General features: G+C 34.7%; 2 protein-coding genes across 3 annotated transcripts in view; both read right to left on the bottom strand.

Moving 5' to 3' along the window:
• The window catches only part of LOC142337669 (polyadenylate-binding protein-interacting protein 1-like), a 509,163-nt gene that overhangs the window by 472,661 nt on the left and 17,866 nt on the right, over nucleotides 1-18,636 (bottom strand). The window lies entirely within an intron of this gene.
• On the bottom strand, nucleotides 8,680-17,330 carry LOC142338428 (uncharacterized). The gene is made up of 4 exons (XM_075388189.1): nucleotides 16,581-17,330; nucleotides 12,712-12,847; nucleotides 9,542-9,750; nucleotides 8,680-9,163 (listed from the first exon to the last, which is right to left on the bottom strand). The coding sequence occupies exons 1-4, from the start codon at nucleotides 16,732-16,734 to the stop codon at nucleotides 8,775-8,777; spliced, it is 888 nt and encodes a 295-aa protein (XP_075244304.1). The 5' UTR covers nucleotides 16,735-17,330; the 3' UTR covers nucleotides 8,680-8,774.

Genomic DNA, 18,636 nt, shown 5'->3' with positions numbered 1-18,636 from the left:
TCGGAAAAATGACAGCCCATGATCAAGGTGATTCGTTTTTTCTGTCTGTTGTTTTTCCAATAAAAAAATCCGGCCTCCTTGCTTGACTTTTTTTGCATCAATGGCGCCTCCTTTTCAGTAAATTTGATTCTCGATGACTTTAGGTTGCTCTCTACAATCTTTTTCAACAGCGTTGACTTCGGCTGATTACTGATTAGTTGCTTTTGGCTGATTAAGAACCTTTGAGTAAATGCCCTCATCATTACGTGTCCAAAATGACAAATTTGAAAAAAAAAATTGCGTTTATTTTAGAAACATTTGACTCATTTTTGTCGCCATTTTTCAGGTTTAGTAATTATTTTCTTCGATGGAAAACAAATATTGAATAATGTGGAAACAGTTTACTCATATCTTGTGAAAAGACTTACATTTTGTAGCTAATAATAAAAGTAACTCACTTCCTCAATTTTGAATATAAATTTGACCTTATTTCATTTTATTCCTAACATATCTCTTTGCTGCACAAATTTTATTTCTAATCAGATTCGACCAAATTCAGAGACTTGGTTGTTTTCGTGAGCAATGACATGAGTAATTGCTAAAGTGCTAATTTTCTTTTTATAATGCAATTGGTTTTGGTTTCGCATTGGACATTTCTAAAGCACAACAATTTTGAATTCATCATAACAACGAACAATACACCAATTAACATCACGTCACATATGGACATTAAGTCAACCCGGACAAAAAAGAGCTGGTAGCTCATATTTTATATCCGTTTATTTATTTATGGTTAAAAAACATTGATAGTAGCTCCCTACTGTCACGCAAGCATCTCCGATAAATCAAGTCACTAAGATGAACTATTTCTTTTTCTTTCCAACGACTCCATCTCCAGAACCAAATTTATTAGCTGATTCAAAATACTATACAACAAGTTCTTGGAGTTTTCTAGCGGCTTTTTTGCGTGGTAGTTTTTTTTCCAGCTCGAGTTTCGCCGCTTACTTGGGCTATTGTTGTCCTACGAGAAGCAACATAATCATCACCGAACAAATCCCGGGGGCGATGGCAGATCGTTTCTGCGATCAATGCCTCGAAAAACAATTCAAAAACCGTTTCAATGTCTAAATCACTGAATAAATGATTTGAGCTGTCAAATTGTTTCTTGAAGCAAATGGTTCGCAAGATGCGTTTTTGAAGTAAAAATTGTGGCCTACTCGTTTGGCCATATGAGATTATTCCATTATAAATAACTGGTTTAGCATATGTATTTTGTAATTTTTTGTCAGGGATGTGTTTGGTATGAAGTTTCTTGCACGATACATTAATCCATTGAAATTGGCTAACTGTATTCAGACCTAATCAACATGATCTTTAAACGATAGTTTTGTATCAATGGGGTTACCGAGATAATTAAATAAGTTTCATTTTTCAATGGTTTGATCAATCAATTTGAAGCAGTTTTTTACCTGTCATTTGCCATAGTAGAAAACTTTGCACTTCCTAACATTGAGAGTTATTTTGTTTTCATAAAACGACGCTGACAAACTATCAAGGTTACTTTGAAATATTTTTTGCGACTGAATTGAGTGGCTTTTGTGTGAAATTGCCGTAACATCAACAAACAACGTTATTTGACAGTTCTCTGCAGATTTTGTCAAATCAATTATATACAAGAGGAACAAAAGTGGTCCTAGTACAGATCCGTGCAAAACAATAAAAGGGATATTTGATATCTTAGATTTTCCATTGTTGTTTTCGACATATTGTTTACGATCATGTAGAAAATTTCTCAATAAATCCTTATTTCCCCCGGAAACCCATTTTTTCAAGCTTACGAAGAAGAATGCTGTGATCAACGGTATCGAAGGTTTTTTGTAGATCAATAAAAAATGTCATTCCATTCATTGATACGTTTTTTGTATCACGGAAAAACTCAGTAATTTCATTCAAGATACTAACACATGAAAGATTTCTTTGAAAACCGAATTTTTTTTGACTGATAAACTTATGTATTCAAATAAACGTGGTCAACTGTTGAAACAACAGCTTTTCTTATATTTTCTCAATGACGGGAAGCAAACTTATAGGACGATAGTTGGACGGGTCGTCCATTGAGCCTTCTTTATGTAAAGCAATAACTCGGGGTATTTTGAGCAACTCTAGAAACAGGTTGTTTCATATGCAACAATTTATGTAGTTTGCAATTGGTAGACAAATTACGGGAGCTGTTGTCTTAATCATCTTAAGCATCTTGAGATTCCATCAAAACACTCTGAATTTCAAAGTTTCTGTTTTTCTGTAATTTAAAAAAACAGCTTTTACACTTATCTCAAACAGTGCAAACGTGTTCTTGTTGCCGGTTATTTATCTAGCAGGATCTTGCTCAGAGATAAATTTAGAATTTAACTTTTCCCCTTCTCAGGTAAAAAAATTATTAAACTCCTCAACATCACAATTTGATGCTCTTTTATTTTTTCTATTTGTTAGTTCATTTTTTTTGTGCTGAAAATGCGTTTTACCTGACTTCTATCCAGATTTCCCGATTGTTTTTCTGCTTTCTAATTATATCAGTGTCATTATTCCGCAATTTTGTGTACATTGCTCTAATTTCAGAGTCATTTAGTTTTCATCATATTTATACATTTTGTCTTTTTTTCCTGCTTAATTGCTTAATTTTTTGGTTTATCCAACATTTTTATTTATAATTTTTCTTTTCTAATGGGCAAAAACGCTCAAACCAGGAAAAGAATAATTCTGCAAATTTTTGCATGTACCTGGGATAACGTCAAAAAATTTAAACAATTGAGCAAGAGAAAGAGTAGCTTAAATATATTATCGTTCTTGTACAATTTTGAGAAACTCCTTCTTAATATTTCCTGTTCTCGTTGTTTTTTGGTCCTATAATCCAAATTTTCGAAGAAAAGGGCATAGTGATCACTGAACTCTTTTTTCTCTCTTTTTTTATCAGATGAGCAATACATGCTTTGCTGATTTTAGATTCCCTAGTAGGTCCAACTTTTTGAATTTTTTTCCGAAACTTGTCAAGACCTCAATATATTGATTTATCGGCGAACTTGATTTGTTTTTGAAACTTTCGATATTAACGTAACAAACAATTGCAAAATTGTCATCAATGTTCTTAAAGCTGAATAAATTTTTTTTTAGTAAAAATGATTCAACTCGCATGCTAGGCGGTCTATATAGCAAACATAATATGTGTTTTTTCCAGCTCCAATTTCAATGGATAGCGTTTCAAAATTTGCCTAACAATCAAACACACTGTAGGACATTTCATTGCTCACAAAAACGCTAAACCCCCTCTTTTTTTGCTTTTCGGTTTTTAGCTATAATTTTTTTTAAATTTCTTTCATTTCGTTTCGTTCTAATTGACACTGTCATAGTTTTTTTGGACAAAAAAACCTATGGTTTGGAAATTTGGGACTTATGGTGAGCAATAAGTTGCAAAGTAATATCCTCACGATTTGCAAAGTAAAGTTTTTACACTTGCCCCAAATTCAGTACGTGAAAAATAAGTGCCCAATCATCCAATTTGGAAGCAAATTCGAAATAACTTTTCTTATTCTATCTACTTTCCAGACACGCTTACGACTCTAATCTGAAAATATTGGCCGTGACAATCAGTGATAAAATCAGAAACATAAATCGGAAATTCGACTTTGGTCACGTTATAATTTCAACGAACCACCGTTCGCGTCAAAGTATCTGGGTCAACTAAGTTCTCTTGGACCCCATTAATACTTCAAAATATATTGCAACAGATATGACTGGGGATTTTGTTGTGTAAATTCTTAACGAAAGACTTTGTAGTTTTTGAAAGTTCTACAAAGCAAATTCGCTCTCTGTTGACTTAGTAAAAATTTTTATATTGAATTCAGAGCGCTATCTGGAAATAACTCATAGGCTAAATTGTTATCATTTCAAAAGATCTTCAACGATACTGCCAGAAATACTATCTTGCCTTTGTCATTCCTTGAATTGATTATTTAATTTTTGGTTGGTGCAATAGTTAACTTCCACCAATATGAAGTCATCATTAATAAAGTTGTTAATATCGGCCGATTTTAATATTAAATACACCAATAGCCACAAGGCTCCACGTTCAACCAATGATTTTAAAAGATGGCCAAAATCCAGAACAATCGACAGGCTTTGAATTACTCAATTTGGCCTCGCAAAACATTCACCTCAATTGCAGTGAACAAATAAGAAAAAACGAAGCCTCGAACAAATTTTTTACGAGGCTTCGTTTCGATAAGGAGGAAAATTGGACTTAATGGCTCCTTCATAATTCTAATTCTCATGGTCTTCTTTAAAAGGTCACTTTGTGGCCAGTTTAGATCTCCGCACTCATTGCGTGAGATAGAAATTAATTTATATTCAAGTTTTCTGATATTAACTCCTCGTTAGATGACATAAATAGATAAGTGGCAGCAAGTCAATCAGTGTGTTGCTGCGTTACTAAAATTCCAAAATTCCTTTATGTGCCAAGTGGTACGGGTTAAAAACTGTTACCTTGAAACACCAAGTCTTAATGTTGATTATAGAGATGTAATTCAATGGTTAGTAAAGGGTAGCATGGTAGCATGGCAACTTTTTCATAGTAGCAAAAAAAGATCTGTGAAGCAAATCTGAGGAAAGTTTCAACTGTTGCTAAGGAGCAAAAGTGGGCAAATGGTATTCCAGGGATATCGCGGCGAAGGAAATATAACTCAAGGGTCTTTTTTGAAACACCATCAACATTAGCGTCATTGAAGTGTGCTGATTAGCTTGATTCTCTGACGTCAGGCCACAGCTTTAGCAGCACCACACATTCAATATTATCTAAAAGCACAACACCGCACAGTTTTTTCTGATTACCCCCCCCCCAGGTGATGGAGGAGAAAATTGCCAAAAACCTGCAAATCATGAGCGAATTGATTGAAAGTGGAAATATAAATGCAGCCAATAATGCTCATGAAAAGCCAGCGAAAACATTTTCTGAGTTCTGGGGAAAAGTGATGAGTTGATTTCACAGCTTGGCGATGATCAACATGAAGAGTACATTGGCAAAATCACTGACACGTGGAACATCATTGACGATTAAAAATATAAAATCAGAATTACGTTTCACAAGAGCACACCACAGCAAACCCGAACACACAAGAGAACAACGAGACAAGAGAAGCCGCCAGTTGGACAGAGGATAACTCAAAAACCAACAACAGCATCGACATAAGAGCAACAGTACAACAGCAAACATCGATTAACGGAGACTCACACAGCGAATAACCGTAAACCAGCAATTCTGTTCAACGTGACAACCTCAACGTTAAAATTCCATTCTACACGCTTTATGTTGAAGCTCTTCCAAATATGGATAGTCAGATGTTCAATTGCGACCAAAGCAGTTAGACAGATTGGTACAGCCGTTTCAGTTTCATGATTGGAGACGCTCATCTCAGTTATGGACAAAAGATTACCTCTCGGCAGGGACTTGTGATTGGCAAACCAAAGCAGCAATTGAAGGATTTCTCCGCAACGGACGTCTATACAAAGACGCCACGATCGTATTATAACAGAATTCTGGGAACCCAGTCGTCGTCATCAGCAACTTGTTGGAGAAACTCATCAACTACAGGACACCAATAAGATTTCTTTTTTGCACTATTGTAAAGATCTCCGTTTTCTTAAACACCAGGACAAGGACACTGCAAGAACTTAATTTCGAAGCCATTTTCAACATCTCGACAATTTTGAAGCATGCAACCGACAAGCTGCCTTACAGCAAAGAATTCAAATGGAATCAGTTTATTTTACGACGGCGAAATCAGCAGCCGACACTTCACATATTTTAACCAATGGATTAAAGAAAGAACCAAGGCACATGACTTGTCAAAACATCAAAGACGGAGCGTCATTGCCTTTAACAATGCCAATGGCACTCATCAACGAAACTCCAACTCAAATGGAAACTGACAGGTTCATCAACAATGAACCCATCCAAACAGGAAACAACAAAAGTACCATAACCAAGACAGATTATCAACAACATCAGCAACAACAACAGCAACAACAAATACAACCAGCGGACCAAAACACAGCTGTTTCAAGCATCAAGAGAAAATAGCAACAGCCACATTTTGCATTGCGTTTTCAACGACGGCAGCTATCAGTTACTGCATTGCCCAAGTTTTAATGTAAAGACAACAGATGATTGACTGCAAACTGTTTATTAGTTGCACCTTTGCGGAAACTGTTTGGGAACCAACCATCGACACTACCACTGTCCTTCCTACTTGAATTGCCAGGAGTAAGGATGCAGACAACGAAACAACACTTTGATACACCGTGCGAACAGCATACATGGAGTAACAGTGACATCCTTAGCTAAATCAAATTCTCAACTGAAAAACTCATGAGGAGATGTCAACTCATTTGCAGTCATCAACAGCATACATACAACGACACCAATTTAAGGGAATCAACAGCAGCTGAAGCAAAAATATCCAATTCGGCTACTTCAAAAGCAGCAACCGAGCAAAAGAGAACCCGACAAGACAGCAAAGAGGGACTTCAAACAGAATTCAACAACAGCAGATCGACTGCAACCTTTTCCTGATTTTGCGGCGCAGAAATGAATACAGAATGTGCCAGTAGGAACGTGCTATAAACTGTAATTTTGGAGCAACAAATCATCATGTTGTTTAAAGGGATGTAATTCAATGGCTAGGACTTGGATGACTTTTTCACGGTAGCAAGACAAGATTTGTGAAGCAAATTTAACAAAAAAGTAAGTGTTGACAAGGAGCAACAGTGGGCAAAGGGTAGCCCAGGCATATGGTCTCAAAGGAAATATAACTCAAGTGTCATTTTTGAAACACCACCCCACTGGTGTCAGTGAAATAAACTGATTAGCTTTGACGTCCGAGCAGAACACCACCAAGCCCATAATTCCAATAGTAACTAAAAACGGAACACCACACCTTACTCCAAAAAATTGGCCTTAAAGTTTCTCATTTTTAATCTCATCAGGAAAAGGGCCTATGAAAAATAGGTTATTTTGAAAAAAAAACTCTTCGAAGTTCTTTAAAGATAACCTCAAAGTTTTGTAACGGCTGCTCTCCCAATCAGTTCTGACGAGGAATGCTTTACTCCGCCCAGTACGTTTCAGTGGTCCAACATCTCCGGATATTTTGTTTTTGCAGTTCGCTTTTTCAACCGTATATCCCCTAATTCTTAACGCTGGGTTCTAATTTGACTTTATGACTATTCACTAATCTTAGTTTTTGAATATGTAATTGAACTGAGTTGCTACAGATTACACAACACAGGAGCTCTATATACCGCTTCAATCCGATAGGGAAATAAATCGACGACAAGATATTTGTCTAACATCTGTTTATGCAGAAATTTTACACCTGAAACCCAAGTTGAGTTTCGTTTTTTTGTACTCACGATTTGAAATACCAGTAGCGGGGATCTTAACATTTGATTTGGATTATTGGATTATTGGATACAGTACACAATAACAAATAATTTACTGCTCAAGAATAATTTGCACAAGACACAGGAAAAATTTACCACTCAAAAATGTTTAATGTACAAGAGACAGTAACACGTTATTTACTGCTCAAGGATGTTTTCTTTGCAATATTTGCTGAGGAGAGAGGTTTTTTAGGGGAGAGGAGGAGAGGTTTTTTAGTCTGCTGTAGATGAGTTCTCTGCTATGTTGCTGTTTTGTTCCCTCTTTTTCTTGTCACGTGACAATTACTGTTAATGTAGCTATAACTCAAACTGCGACTATTATTATGCATAAACGGTTGCTAAAATAAACAACTAATGCAAAATGTTTGTTCCTTTCAATGTTGTGCTTCTATTTCTCACCTACTACGCATGCTCCTCAAGCTCACTCCAATCAGTTTGGATGAACAAAAAACGTATAATTGAATTTCTGAAATGGAACGGAACTGAATGTTTTGTACTCGAGATAGAATTTACTACAGCAAATTGAGCTTTACACTCTTATATATAAGTTTTTTGTTGTGTTAATCATGTTCCCAACGGAACACTACTCCATGTTAAAGGAGCTAATTCTTCCATTTTGTTTATTTTTTCTACCTTTTCTTGAAAACTTCAAATGATTCTATCATTGAAACGGATTGTCCATTCAATGCCAGGTTTTTGTTGCCTATAAATGGTGATAGCTTTCTTTGAATTTCGTTTGTGTTTTGTTATAAGGCGTATCAGTTTATTTAAAACGGCTTTACAAAAACTATTTTTCGTCCGATAAGTGATTAAGAAATTATCACTGTTATATAATTCGAGCTCAAATTGTAGCATACTAACACGCACAAAATTTTCGATAAATTGAAAATAAATTGCTCAAAAGGTAAAGCCTTAGAGCAGAATTTTTTATTTTATATTTTGAGAATAAATTTGAGGAATTAATGTTTATCACTGCGGGTGGATTCCAGTGTGAATTCCAATCGCAGAGGCAGATCCGGACCGAACTCCAATTCTATATCAGCCAATTAGATGTGCAAGTATATACTAAGACTTCGATTTAGACTTGCCAAAACGAGCGTAAGATTGACCAGTGTGGAAAGTGACATGATCATAGTTGTTAATCAAAACTGATTTTTGAGACTTGACCAGCACTGAAATTGACCTGGCTTTAGGTCCGGGTGTTAAGCTTACTGGGTTTGTTGATTATTTAAATTTTTTCGAGTCTTCAAGAAATAAAAAATTTAACTTTTTGTAGTTTTGCTATACATTTTTTAAACTTCTCAGTTTCAATCAAATTCTTCGATCTCTTCGAGTTCGTTCATTCTAACTTGAAGTGCTGAGTTAGCTCTCCCTCTGTTAGTCGAAGAACGCTTGTTCCGATTGTAGACACTAGCAACACATACAATAAACATAATTGGGGCAAAGAACCCAATGTAAAGGATGAACGGTAACTCATTTCCAGTGTACTTGTCGTCAGGATTTTCGGTTGATGAAATGTTATCACGAGCGGGTAGTTTGTAAAGTACGGTCGAGGGTGCAGGTATGCATTTGTCGATCATTATGGTAGCGTTTGGAATGTTTGCAACTGGTGAGCTATACTGAATGGGTTTAACAGGTGGAATTGTTGCAACCGCTGGAAGAGACGTTATCCACATTGAAACTTGCGTCGTGAGGCCTGAAAGTAGCAATCATTGTATTTTGGTTGAATGACACCAGCCGTAATCGACATCTTCAATACGGCGCGGGGGGGGGGGGGGGGGGGGGCTATACCATAATGGGGGGCTATAATTTCATGGGGGGGGCTATAATGGGAAAGACCCGATATAAGTACACTAAGCTGCGATATAAGTACACTATAGATCCGCGATAGCAACCGTTGTAATATTTGTAGTGCCACTCTTTTATCTCGTCACTGTTGGTACATGAACAGGGGTAGTGAGAAAAGAGGGGTCGAACGAGTGGTCTTTATCCCTGACTCTTTGAATCAGGTATACTGATTGGTCCTGACTATCGCTATTTTTGGAAACAGATACATGTCAAAATGTGAGCTTACTTGTAGCTAGAGGCAGTAAGTCTACACCGGCGGGCACACAGATAGTTGTCTTCTTCAAGTCTTCAGGTGTTCTCGGCCTTTCTGTGTCATTGAAAATAAACTCAATTTGTTGAAATCGATTAATCTCTTCAAATTCGTTCATGTGATTTTTTGTTTCTACGATCAGCTCTATATGAAATCCCATCAGAGCAAGAATGTACTCTCCTACTCTAAAAAATCAAAATAATTTTTTAGTCAATCAATGTTTAACAAACAAGGCGGCTCGGTAATGTGCGATGGCACATAAGGTTCCGACCCCGCCCATCCACAAATTTGGCATAATTGTCTACCAAATGAGGAACAGATAGAAGAACCCAAAAATTATTTTTTGCGATTCCCAAAAAAGCCCAAATATTTTTCAAAAAATTCTGTATCAACGATAAGATAGCCTCCAAAGCAAATAACTCAGTGGAGTAAAAGTTGATGCATTAGATTGCTGTAATATGTCAATATTAAGAAAGCGAGTCAAGACGAAAAGCAAAATCAAACAACAACAACAACAAACATTAATTACATCAAAAAATTTATGTCCCTCTTAAAAACTAAATTTAATAACAAAATAAACATACCGTCAGATAAACCCAATACTAAACAAAAATAACTTATAAATCCCCAGAAAACATATGCGACCAGTCCATAAAAAGGTTTGGTAACAATTATACAAGAAAGAACAAAAACAGTAAAGTAAAAAAATTAACCCTTTTTTTTGAAACAGTTAACTTCAAAGTAATAAATACCATTAGGAATCAATTAATATTACCACAAATTTACGATTTCCACTACTTCTATAGAAGGGCATTAGGACCTGTCTTTATTCATTTTTTAAAGCGGCTAAAAAGAACAACAAAGAACAAACAAAATTTCAATTGAAACTTGCCAGAAAACGCTGTCAAAACCGTCAAGCTAATTTTTGGCACTCAAAAAACATTTGATTGCGCCTTCTTCAAACAGCTATAATTTAGTACGTGGCTATTCATTAGAAAGACTAGGTAACAAGCAGACAAAAAAGCGAAGTGCTAAAGTATGTAATTTTTTTTCGAAACAAAATTACATTTATGTCATGAAAGGCATTAATAACAAAAAGAGCTATTTAAATAGGGTCGTTTATTCGAAAAAAGCCCTCGAGACCTGTAGTTATCCAGAATATTTCTTGCATCTACAAAAAGAACGTCAAATATGACAAAAATCACATTAGTTTACTTTTTTTTTGTGAAAAAACGGTGTCGAAGCCAGTAAGGTCATAACAAATTCTTTAAAAGATTTTGGGACCCCAATCCCTCTTTTTCCTTTGACACCCATAATGTTATATTTCACCTGTAGTTAACTAACGAGATTAGGTAACAAAAAGAAACATAAAAAGAACAGAATTGCGAAGTTGAAAAAATTTTTTTTTTAAATTTTGGAAAACGATTGTTTTGATCGTCATGAAAGCCATCAGCTATCTACTAATATCAGAATATCGGTTCTTCTACTCTTCTATGAAAAGCCAATGAAAGCTATCACTATACAGAAAATTTCATACGACCGAAATGACAAAGTATAAATGACAGTTAGAGACAAAATTAAAAAATTCAACTGATTTCTTCAAGAAAGAGGCGTCGAGGCCGTTAAAACGATGATGTATATCTTTCAGAATTTTAATATGTTCAATTGTGCCTTATTCTGAATGCTAATGAGGTGACATGAGAACCGTCAAAAGTGTGATAATGTGACAAAAATAGAAAACGTGAAAAACTGGCAAACATCAAAACAAAAAAAATCTGAAATCTTGTGGTATCAAAGCCAGAAAACAATAATTTCAGGCTTAAAACTGCAACTGAGAATAAATGTTAAATAAGTAGAAAGAAGAAGCGGTCGTTTTTTTTGCTGACATTAAGCTGGAAGTTGTACAAATTAAGAAAAAAAGTAGAGGAAAAGTTAATTAAGCCATTATTTATTGAAAGGTCAGTTATTTTTTAAAAAAGAAACGACCATAAACTTTCAATTAAGAAATTAAATGCATTAGCTTGGAGCTGCCTAGCAAGCAAATCGGTTGGACCTATCACTCCTGAGCTTTGATTTGATATGTTCTGTTTTTTATTATTAAAAAAAAGTCTTTTTTTTTTTAAAAAAAGACCGACTGATTAAAACCCGATTTTTTTGGATTGTAACAGTCCTAGAATGGCCAAAAACAAGCCCTAATAATACTTATTGTCCCTTAGGAATAACTGATTTTTCGAATGTTGTAGATATAGATAATTTGTTAGTTGAAAACTCAAAATAAATTCTGCATTTTTGATAATCAACGAGTAAAGTTGGCAAAAAACGGCAAGGTTTTAACTACAGTGCACTCTCAGCGGACTCTGAAGTAGAAATAGCCCCCCTCTGAGTCTACAAAGATTTTTTGAGTGTTGTTTGGGGATGTACTGTCGGCAAATTTAATCAAAGTGGACTAAATTAGCTTATTTCGTGCTGTTTTTGATGAAAAAGTCTAAATTTTGAAATGTTTATCCAGATTTTTTGACCAAAAAAATTAAATCAAAACAATCAACAATGCTTGTTCTTCTTCAAAAATAAAATCAACGACACTATTCTTAAAAATTATAACAAATTTTAGCAAAATTGACGAAAATTTAGGCAAAAATTCCGGAAAATGTGAATAAAAACAACGTGAATTCACTCTTCTTTTCTCAGAACTTTAAACCTCGATAACTCTAGAAATCGATAACTCTAGATAACTCTAGATAATTCTAGATAACGTAGAAATCGAAAATTAAAAAAGTCTTTTTAATTCCATATTCTACGCTGGATGAGCTTTCAAATGATACCAGTCTCAACTCTCTACGATGAATATATCGAGCGGCGAAAATTCACGGAACAAAAAAAACCCAGTTGAGTATATAGTTCCTCCCCCCTCAAGAGGGTCGGAACAAAAATCCATTTCAATTGTCGTATCGGGGAGGGATATCGTATCGGGATGGAAATATCGAATGAAACATTAGTTTTTCGCTGATTCCTGTTAATTAACAGAAGTTCAGCCTAACGCTCTTTCGATTATTATCATAAATTCGGACGCTCTTACGACAAATAATTAAATATGTGTTTGTAGTTTGTTTGCGTAATTCACGGTCAGAACAATCGAATGTACAGACCGGGTCAGGATGTGATTAATGCATATTAAATTGGCGTCTATCTTTTTGGTCACGTTGAGGGGCCCTCTGATGAGGGTCGGTGGGGGTCCCAGTTTGGCATATGCTTCACTTGCCTTGCACTTGTCGCCCACGTAACCTATTGCAAAAGCATAACTGACTGAAACAATTCTAGGTTGTGATCTATACTCACAGCGATCTGGCAAACAAACTCCAATATCTCTCCCCCCCCCCCCCCCTATACACTAGCACATACACGCAGCATAAACTTCTCATGAAGGACAACCGCACGAAAATAAACACCAATTTGACGATAGATTGTCAGAAATAGATTGTCAGAAAACAACGCTTAAAGTTAATTGAGTTTGACATAATTTTTTTTTTGGAGGGGGGGGGGGGGTGCTGCTTCATGTTTTAAGGATTCTATGTGAACAAATGAATGAGGTTTTTCTCTTAATATTCTCTTTTGAGAAACATTTTGTAAGAAATATTCTAAGAAACACTCTACTAAGTTCTGAATGTTAATAGAAGCGTCATACATATAGCTTGCAGGCAAGTTTTGTATTTGTCCAGAGAACTGTCACAGTTGTTCTCCGTTTTTAAGAATACAAGGCACACCTAAATTATACCTTATACGCTTTCATCTTCCAATGAGGACCTTCCGCTGAAAAAACAATTGCAATCATCCTAGAATAGCATTTTTGTTCCGACCCCACTTGTGAGGGGAGGAACTATATACTCAAATGGGGTTTTGTTGTTCAGACAATTTTGGCCGATCGATATATTCGTAGAGAACTGGGAGAAATGTGAGTGGTGTCATTAAAAAGCCCGTCCAGCGTAGAATTCAAAATTAAAATGATTTTTTCGAATTTCTTTTTTTTCGAGCAGTTATCGAGGATTGAAGTTTTGTGTGAACACAGGATGTTTGGCATGATTTTGTTCATTTTTAGTGTAATTTTTCTTCAAATTAAGATATTTTCTATAGGACTAATATTCCAAAATTACATTTCACGCCACAAAATGAATCAATTCTGTCTTCCTAATAGGCTAAAGATGATAAAAAGACCAGTTCTGGTCTCCTAGTGAAGTTCTCTGTCAAAAAAATCGAATTCTATTTGAGAGCTCTTTTTTTTTAGAAAAGTTTTCATTTTTTAAATTTTTAAGTCAGCTAGAGACTAGTCACTTTTCATATCGAGGTTCCCTTTATAAAAAACTTCATTTACTGTAAAATGAAGCACAAAAGTATAGTTGTAAAGGAATCGCTCATTTTAATTGGATTCGACTCTCAGTTTTCGTTAATTCAAATTTTGAAATTTTGATTTTCTTTTTAAGGTTTTACTAAACTTTTGGAGTCCTCCGGCATAGATTCGTTGACCAAAAGTGTAAAATAGTCCATATTGACCATTAATTGAACCTATCTGGTGCTTTGGTTGGACAGCTAGTGACTGTTACTGTTAAGACTTACAAAATGAATTTTTGAATTTTTTTTTTCATTAACAAATCATAAACCTAATTTCGTGGACTGTAAGTTAGTCTCTGTGATAACAGGACCCCACTCCTTCCTATAGCAAGCAAAAAAATTCTGTTTAGCGATTTTATCTTCCAACTACTGGTTATATGACTTCAATGCTACAAGATTTCAAATAAATTTTGGTTATTTTCGCATTATTGCTTCCATTTGAAATGTTATCGCATTATCCTAAAATCGACAGCTCCCATTGGCTTAGATAAGACATTCAATGGATGATATCTTAAGTTTTTTGAGAAAAACTTATGTTTTAGGGGGCTTCGACACTTTCTTCTCGCACTTTTCTTCTGAACTTTTTGTTTTTGCGTGTTTTTGTTGTTGTTGTCATAGTCATAAGACTTATTGTGATGTCTTACTGATTACCTATGCATGATGAACATCATTGGCTTCCCATCAAGGCATTTTTGAGCGTTTTTTTACTTCTGTTCAAAGCTATATATTTTAATGGCTGTTGAGGTTTTAAAAATAGTTTTTCGAAAGTTTTTTTGAACATTAATAAATCGTAAAATTTTTTCGTGAACTGTTAATCAATCTCAGTATTGACGTGACCCCCTTTATACTGCAACGAAAAAGTAATCTGGTTAGCCATTTCATCTTCTACCTATTAGTTTTACGATTTCAATGCTACGAGTTTTCATAAAATTTTTTAAAATTTTTGGACACTTTTTTCGTATTTTTGGTTCCTTTTGAAATCTTATCACATTATCCTAATACTGAGAGTTCCCATTATCTTAGGGAAGGCGTTCAAGGGATCATTGATAGAGTTTCCAGAGAATCGCAGATGTTTTAAATCAGTTTGACACTTTTTCGGACTTTTCTACTGAATTTTTGTTTTTGCCTGTTTTTGTTGTTGTTTTCATAGTTAACGACTTGTTGTAATGTCTTATTGGTAATTTATGTATGAAAAAGTCCCTGTAGTCCCATCGAGGCATCATTGAGCGTATTTACTGGCTTCCGTTGAAAGCTATTGAATGTAATGGCGTTGATACTACGAGTTTCCTCAAAACTTTGGTGGTTCTAATGTATTTGTTCATATTTGTTCATTTTCTGAAGTCATATTGTTAAAAAAGAGTTTCTTTTTGTTGTTCTTTAGGTAGCAGTAAATTGCTGACCGGTTTTTTAGCTATGTAATTGAAGATTGAATGAATGATATTAACCGTAGTATACAGTTTATATCGAATTGTCTTTAAGTTTATGAGATTATACATTTTCAAAGATTTTTCAAACTTTTCAGTTTTTTTGTTTTTTTGTCAACTTGTAACTTATTTCATCATTGAGAGATCCCATCCAATTTCTTGTATTTCAAACAAAAACATATTTTCTGATATTGTGTCATTACTGATGTTTTGTTTGTTTGACAAAATGCGTTTTCAAAAACGTTTTTTGAGTTGTCAATTTTTGTGTTTCTTTTTCTCTTCTTTCAGCACAATCGCGTAATAACAGATCTCAATGGTTTTCAAATGTGACCCAAGTAAGCTCATTTAATCTCTCTAAGTAAAGGTTTTTTACGGAATTACTATAAATAACAATTGAATTAAGAATACAATATTCAGATAACAGATAATGGTTTTAATGGTATCAAAAATTTATGTTTTCGCAAATCGTTTGTAATTTTCTTTTATTCTGCATCTTTAGTCCTTTTCTATGGCTAATTCTAACCGAGGACAGGTCCTATTGGTTTCGGATTTACTTTTAAGTAATTTTATCATGGATTATTTCGTTAAAAGCTAACGATTTTTATGTTTTTTGAAATTTCTTTTTAAAAAATGCTGATTATTTTTTGAATTTCGCCTCCTTATTCGTTCTCTTTTTCGACTTGTTACCTAGTCTCATTAAGAAAAATGTACATCTGCTGTAAATTTAGGAAAAAGTAGATTTGTGTAGTCACGGTTTTATCTGACTGCTTTTTGACGTTGTTACTAGGTGCTTTCAAATTTAGATATTGAGTTTTTGTCGTGAAATTTTGTTTTTGCCTATTTTTTTGTTTGTTTTTTTGCTCGTAGTTTTTTTAATGGCAGATCTCCTTGGTGTTGTAATGAGGCATGGCATTATATTTTTCAGTTAGTAGTAAGGTTGTGTAACGATTTTTTAACCTCAAACATCTATTTTTGCTATCTCTTCATTTGATTGACAATTAAGTTAAAAATGTAGATGAGCTCGGGTCGGAATATCATGTGTGAACGCACATTAACGAGCCTCCTTGTTTTCCATTTACTGTCAAATGTTAAAGACAGACAGATTGAAGAAGTGGAAACAGTGATTTCGTGCCCATATTGGCGTCGATTTGTAACTATAACTTTGTTTAATATTAATCCGAAGTATTTTACCAAATTGTGCACTTTACCTAGTTCACATTGTCCACCTGGGTAGAGAATATGACCAGCAGTTGCTCGGCCAGTGATGCAATCTTCAGTTTCGTTTCCAACAAATATGCCGTAATTTTCCGCAACCGTCAACATGATGGCAATTGTGTTTAGATAAACTGTGTACGATTTCATTGCAAAATAACTCTATTAAAAAAGTAGAATCTGCAAATGATTATTCTAACAAATCCGGTTGTTTTAGTGCACCACACCAATTAACTCCAAACCTGAGATTTGATTGGGGCAGAAATCGAAGTGAACGAATGATTCTTCAGAACTGCTTGTAGCTTTTTAACTTTTGAATTGAAAATAACGCACAAGTTTATCGCTTCAACGTAGATTCAGATTAGTAGAATGCTCTATGACTTCATATTCGCGTGCGTGATCGTGTATTTAGTCACAAACATGTTGAACTTTTGTTCCTTTTACGGACGCAAAGTTAGTCACAATTTTTTCGGCAATCGTCCGAAGAGCTTTTGTCATTATGTGGACATTATTCACTATAGTTGTTGAATAACCTCTAGAAACGGCTCGATTGATCAAACATTATTCGACATTGATATTTTATGTACTAAAATATGTTCCAAGTGAATACATCGAGTTCAATTTGAAAAAAAATCTATTTCATTTAAGTTCAGTTAATCTCACGGTTTTTCGAAAATTTCGAAACTTTGATTAGCACTGCTCAAATTAACAAAATCTCCACAAAACTAGATTAATTTATGGTAGAATTTTTTAAGCTTAAAATTTCTCATAGTCCACGATATTATATACATCTTTTCTCTTTCATTTCTTAGCCTCTTCAAGTTACATTCGACAAAAAATGAGATTTGGCCAAAGAAAGTGATGAGTTTTGAAAACGTCTGTGCCAGTAATGACGGCTAAAATCTTTTCTTAATGCAAACTTCTTGCTAGCCAAAGGTGTTGTTGATTTAACTAATGTCGACAGTTTTCGACGAGTATTGAAAACTTCGTGCATTATGTGTGTTTCTTTTATTTAGCCATCATTTTGCTGAATCAATTCTTTACCTATGGTTTTTCCGAAAGTTCTGGCAGATAACGATTTTTCCACTCTGTTCAGTCCAAAAACAGAAAAAAGTTCAATGTTCATTGAATTCAGAATTATGACTCATTATGTTCATAATAAGTCCAGGATTTTACTATGAATTTTACCATGAAATGTTTATAAAAAGCCATGATCAGAACTCTGGCCATGGTAAAATTAATAATGGAATTTCTATGATTCATTACTGAAATGTTATGACACACAGGTCCGGGCAACGAAAGCGTTCAGCTGACCTTTAGGACGGTCCGTAATATTTTAAACTGCAACCCAAAAACCAACCCCTTACAACAAAGCATCTTCACTGCACATACTTCGCATGAATGCAAAGTTGACTTTTTTTGAACAACTTTGGATTAAATTGCCAAATTTTACAAAAACAACACGCTAAAAAGTATATCCTTCTCTTAGCTGTTTTTTTTTTAAATTTTTTCATCAAATATTTTTACTGCTAGTCAAGTTTCGACAATTTTCTTCCAAGAGTCTTACAAAAACCGTCTGGAATCTTGCGATAAAGACTCCGGAAAGGAAGGCTTTGCTGAAAACTATGTTAAATTTTGCTGAAAATTATGTAGGATTTTGCTCAATTCCATTCGACGAGCAAACTCTATAATAAGAGCAACACGTCAATTGACATGAAAGAGCACTTTTGGTTACAAATTGCAGTAACTGCAACGGCTGCTGGGTCAGGACCGAAAACTTTCCAAATCGAAAACTTTCCACTCCGGAATACTTTTAAAACAAGACAGAGCAATAACTACTTGCTGCTCAAAAATATTTCAGGATGGAACACAAAAACCAGTCAGTTAATGCAAAAACGTATTAGGCTCATAATTAAGTTTGTTTTAGCAAAAATTCAGATACTTATAGAAAAGAAGCTGGTGTCTGCTGTCGTTGTTGTCTTGCAGTTGGTTGTTTTTATCGTTTCTGAAGTTTTTGTTGTTATTTCTGTTGTTCTATTTTGTCAACTGGAT

This window comes from Convolutriloba macropyga, chromosome 4, assembly GCF_964194025.1.
Source record: "Convolutriloba macropyga chromosome 4, txConMacr16.3, whole genome shotgun sequence".
NCBI classification, from domain to species: Eukaryota; Metazoa; Xenacoelomorpha; order Acoela; family Convolutidae; genus Convolutriloba; species Convolutriloba macropyga.
This window is presented reverse-complemented; position numbering and strand designations above follow the sequence as displayed.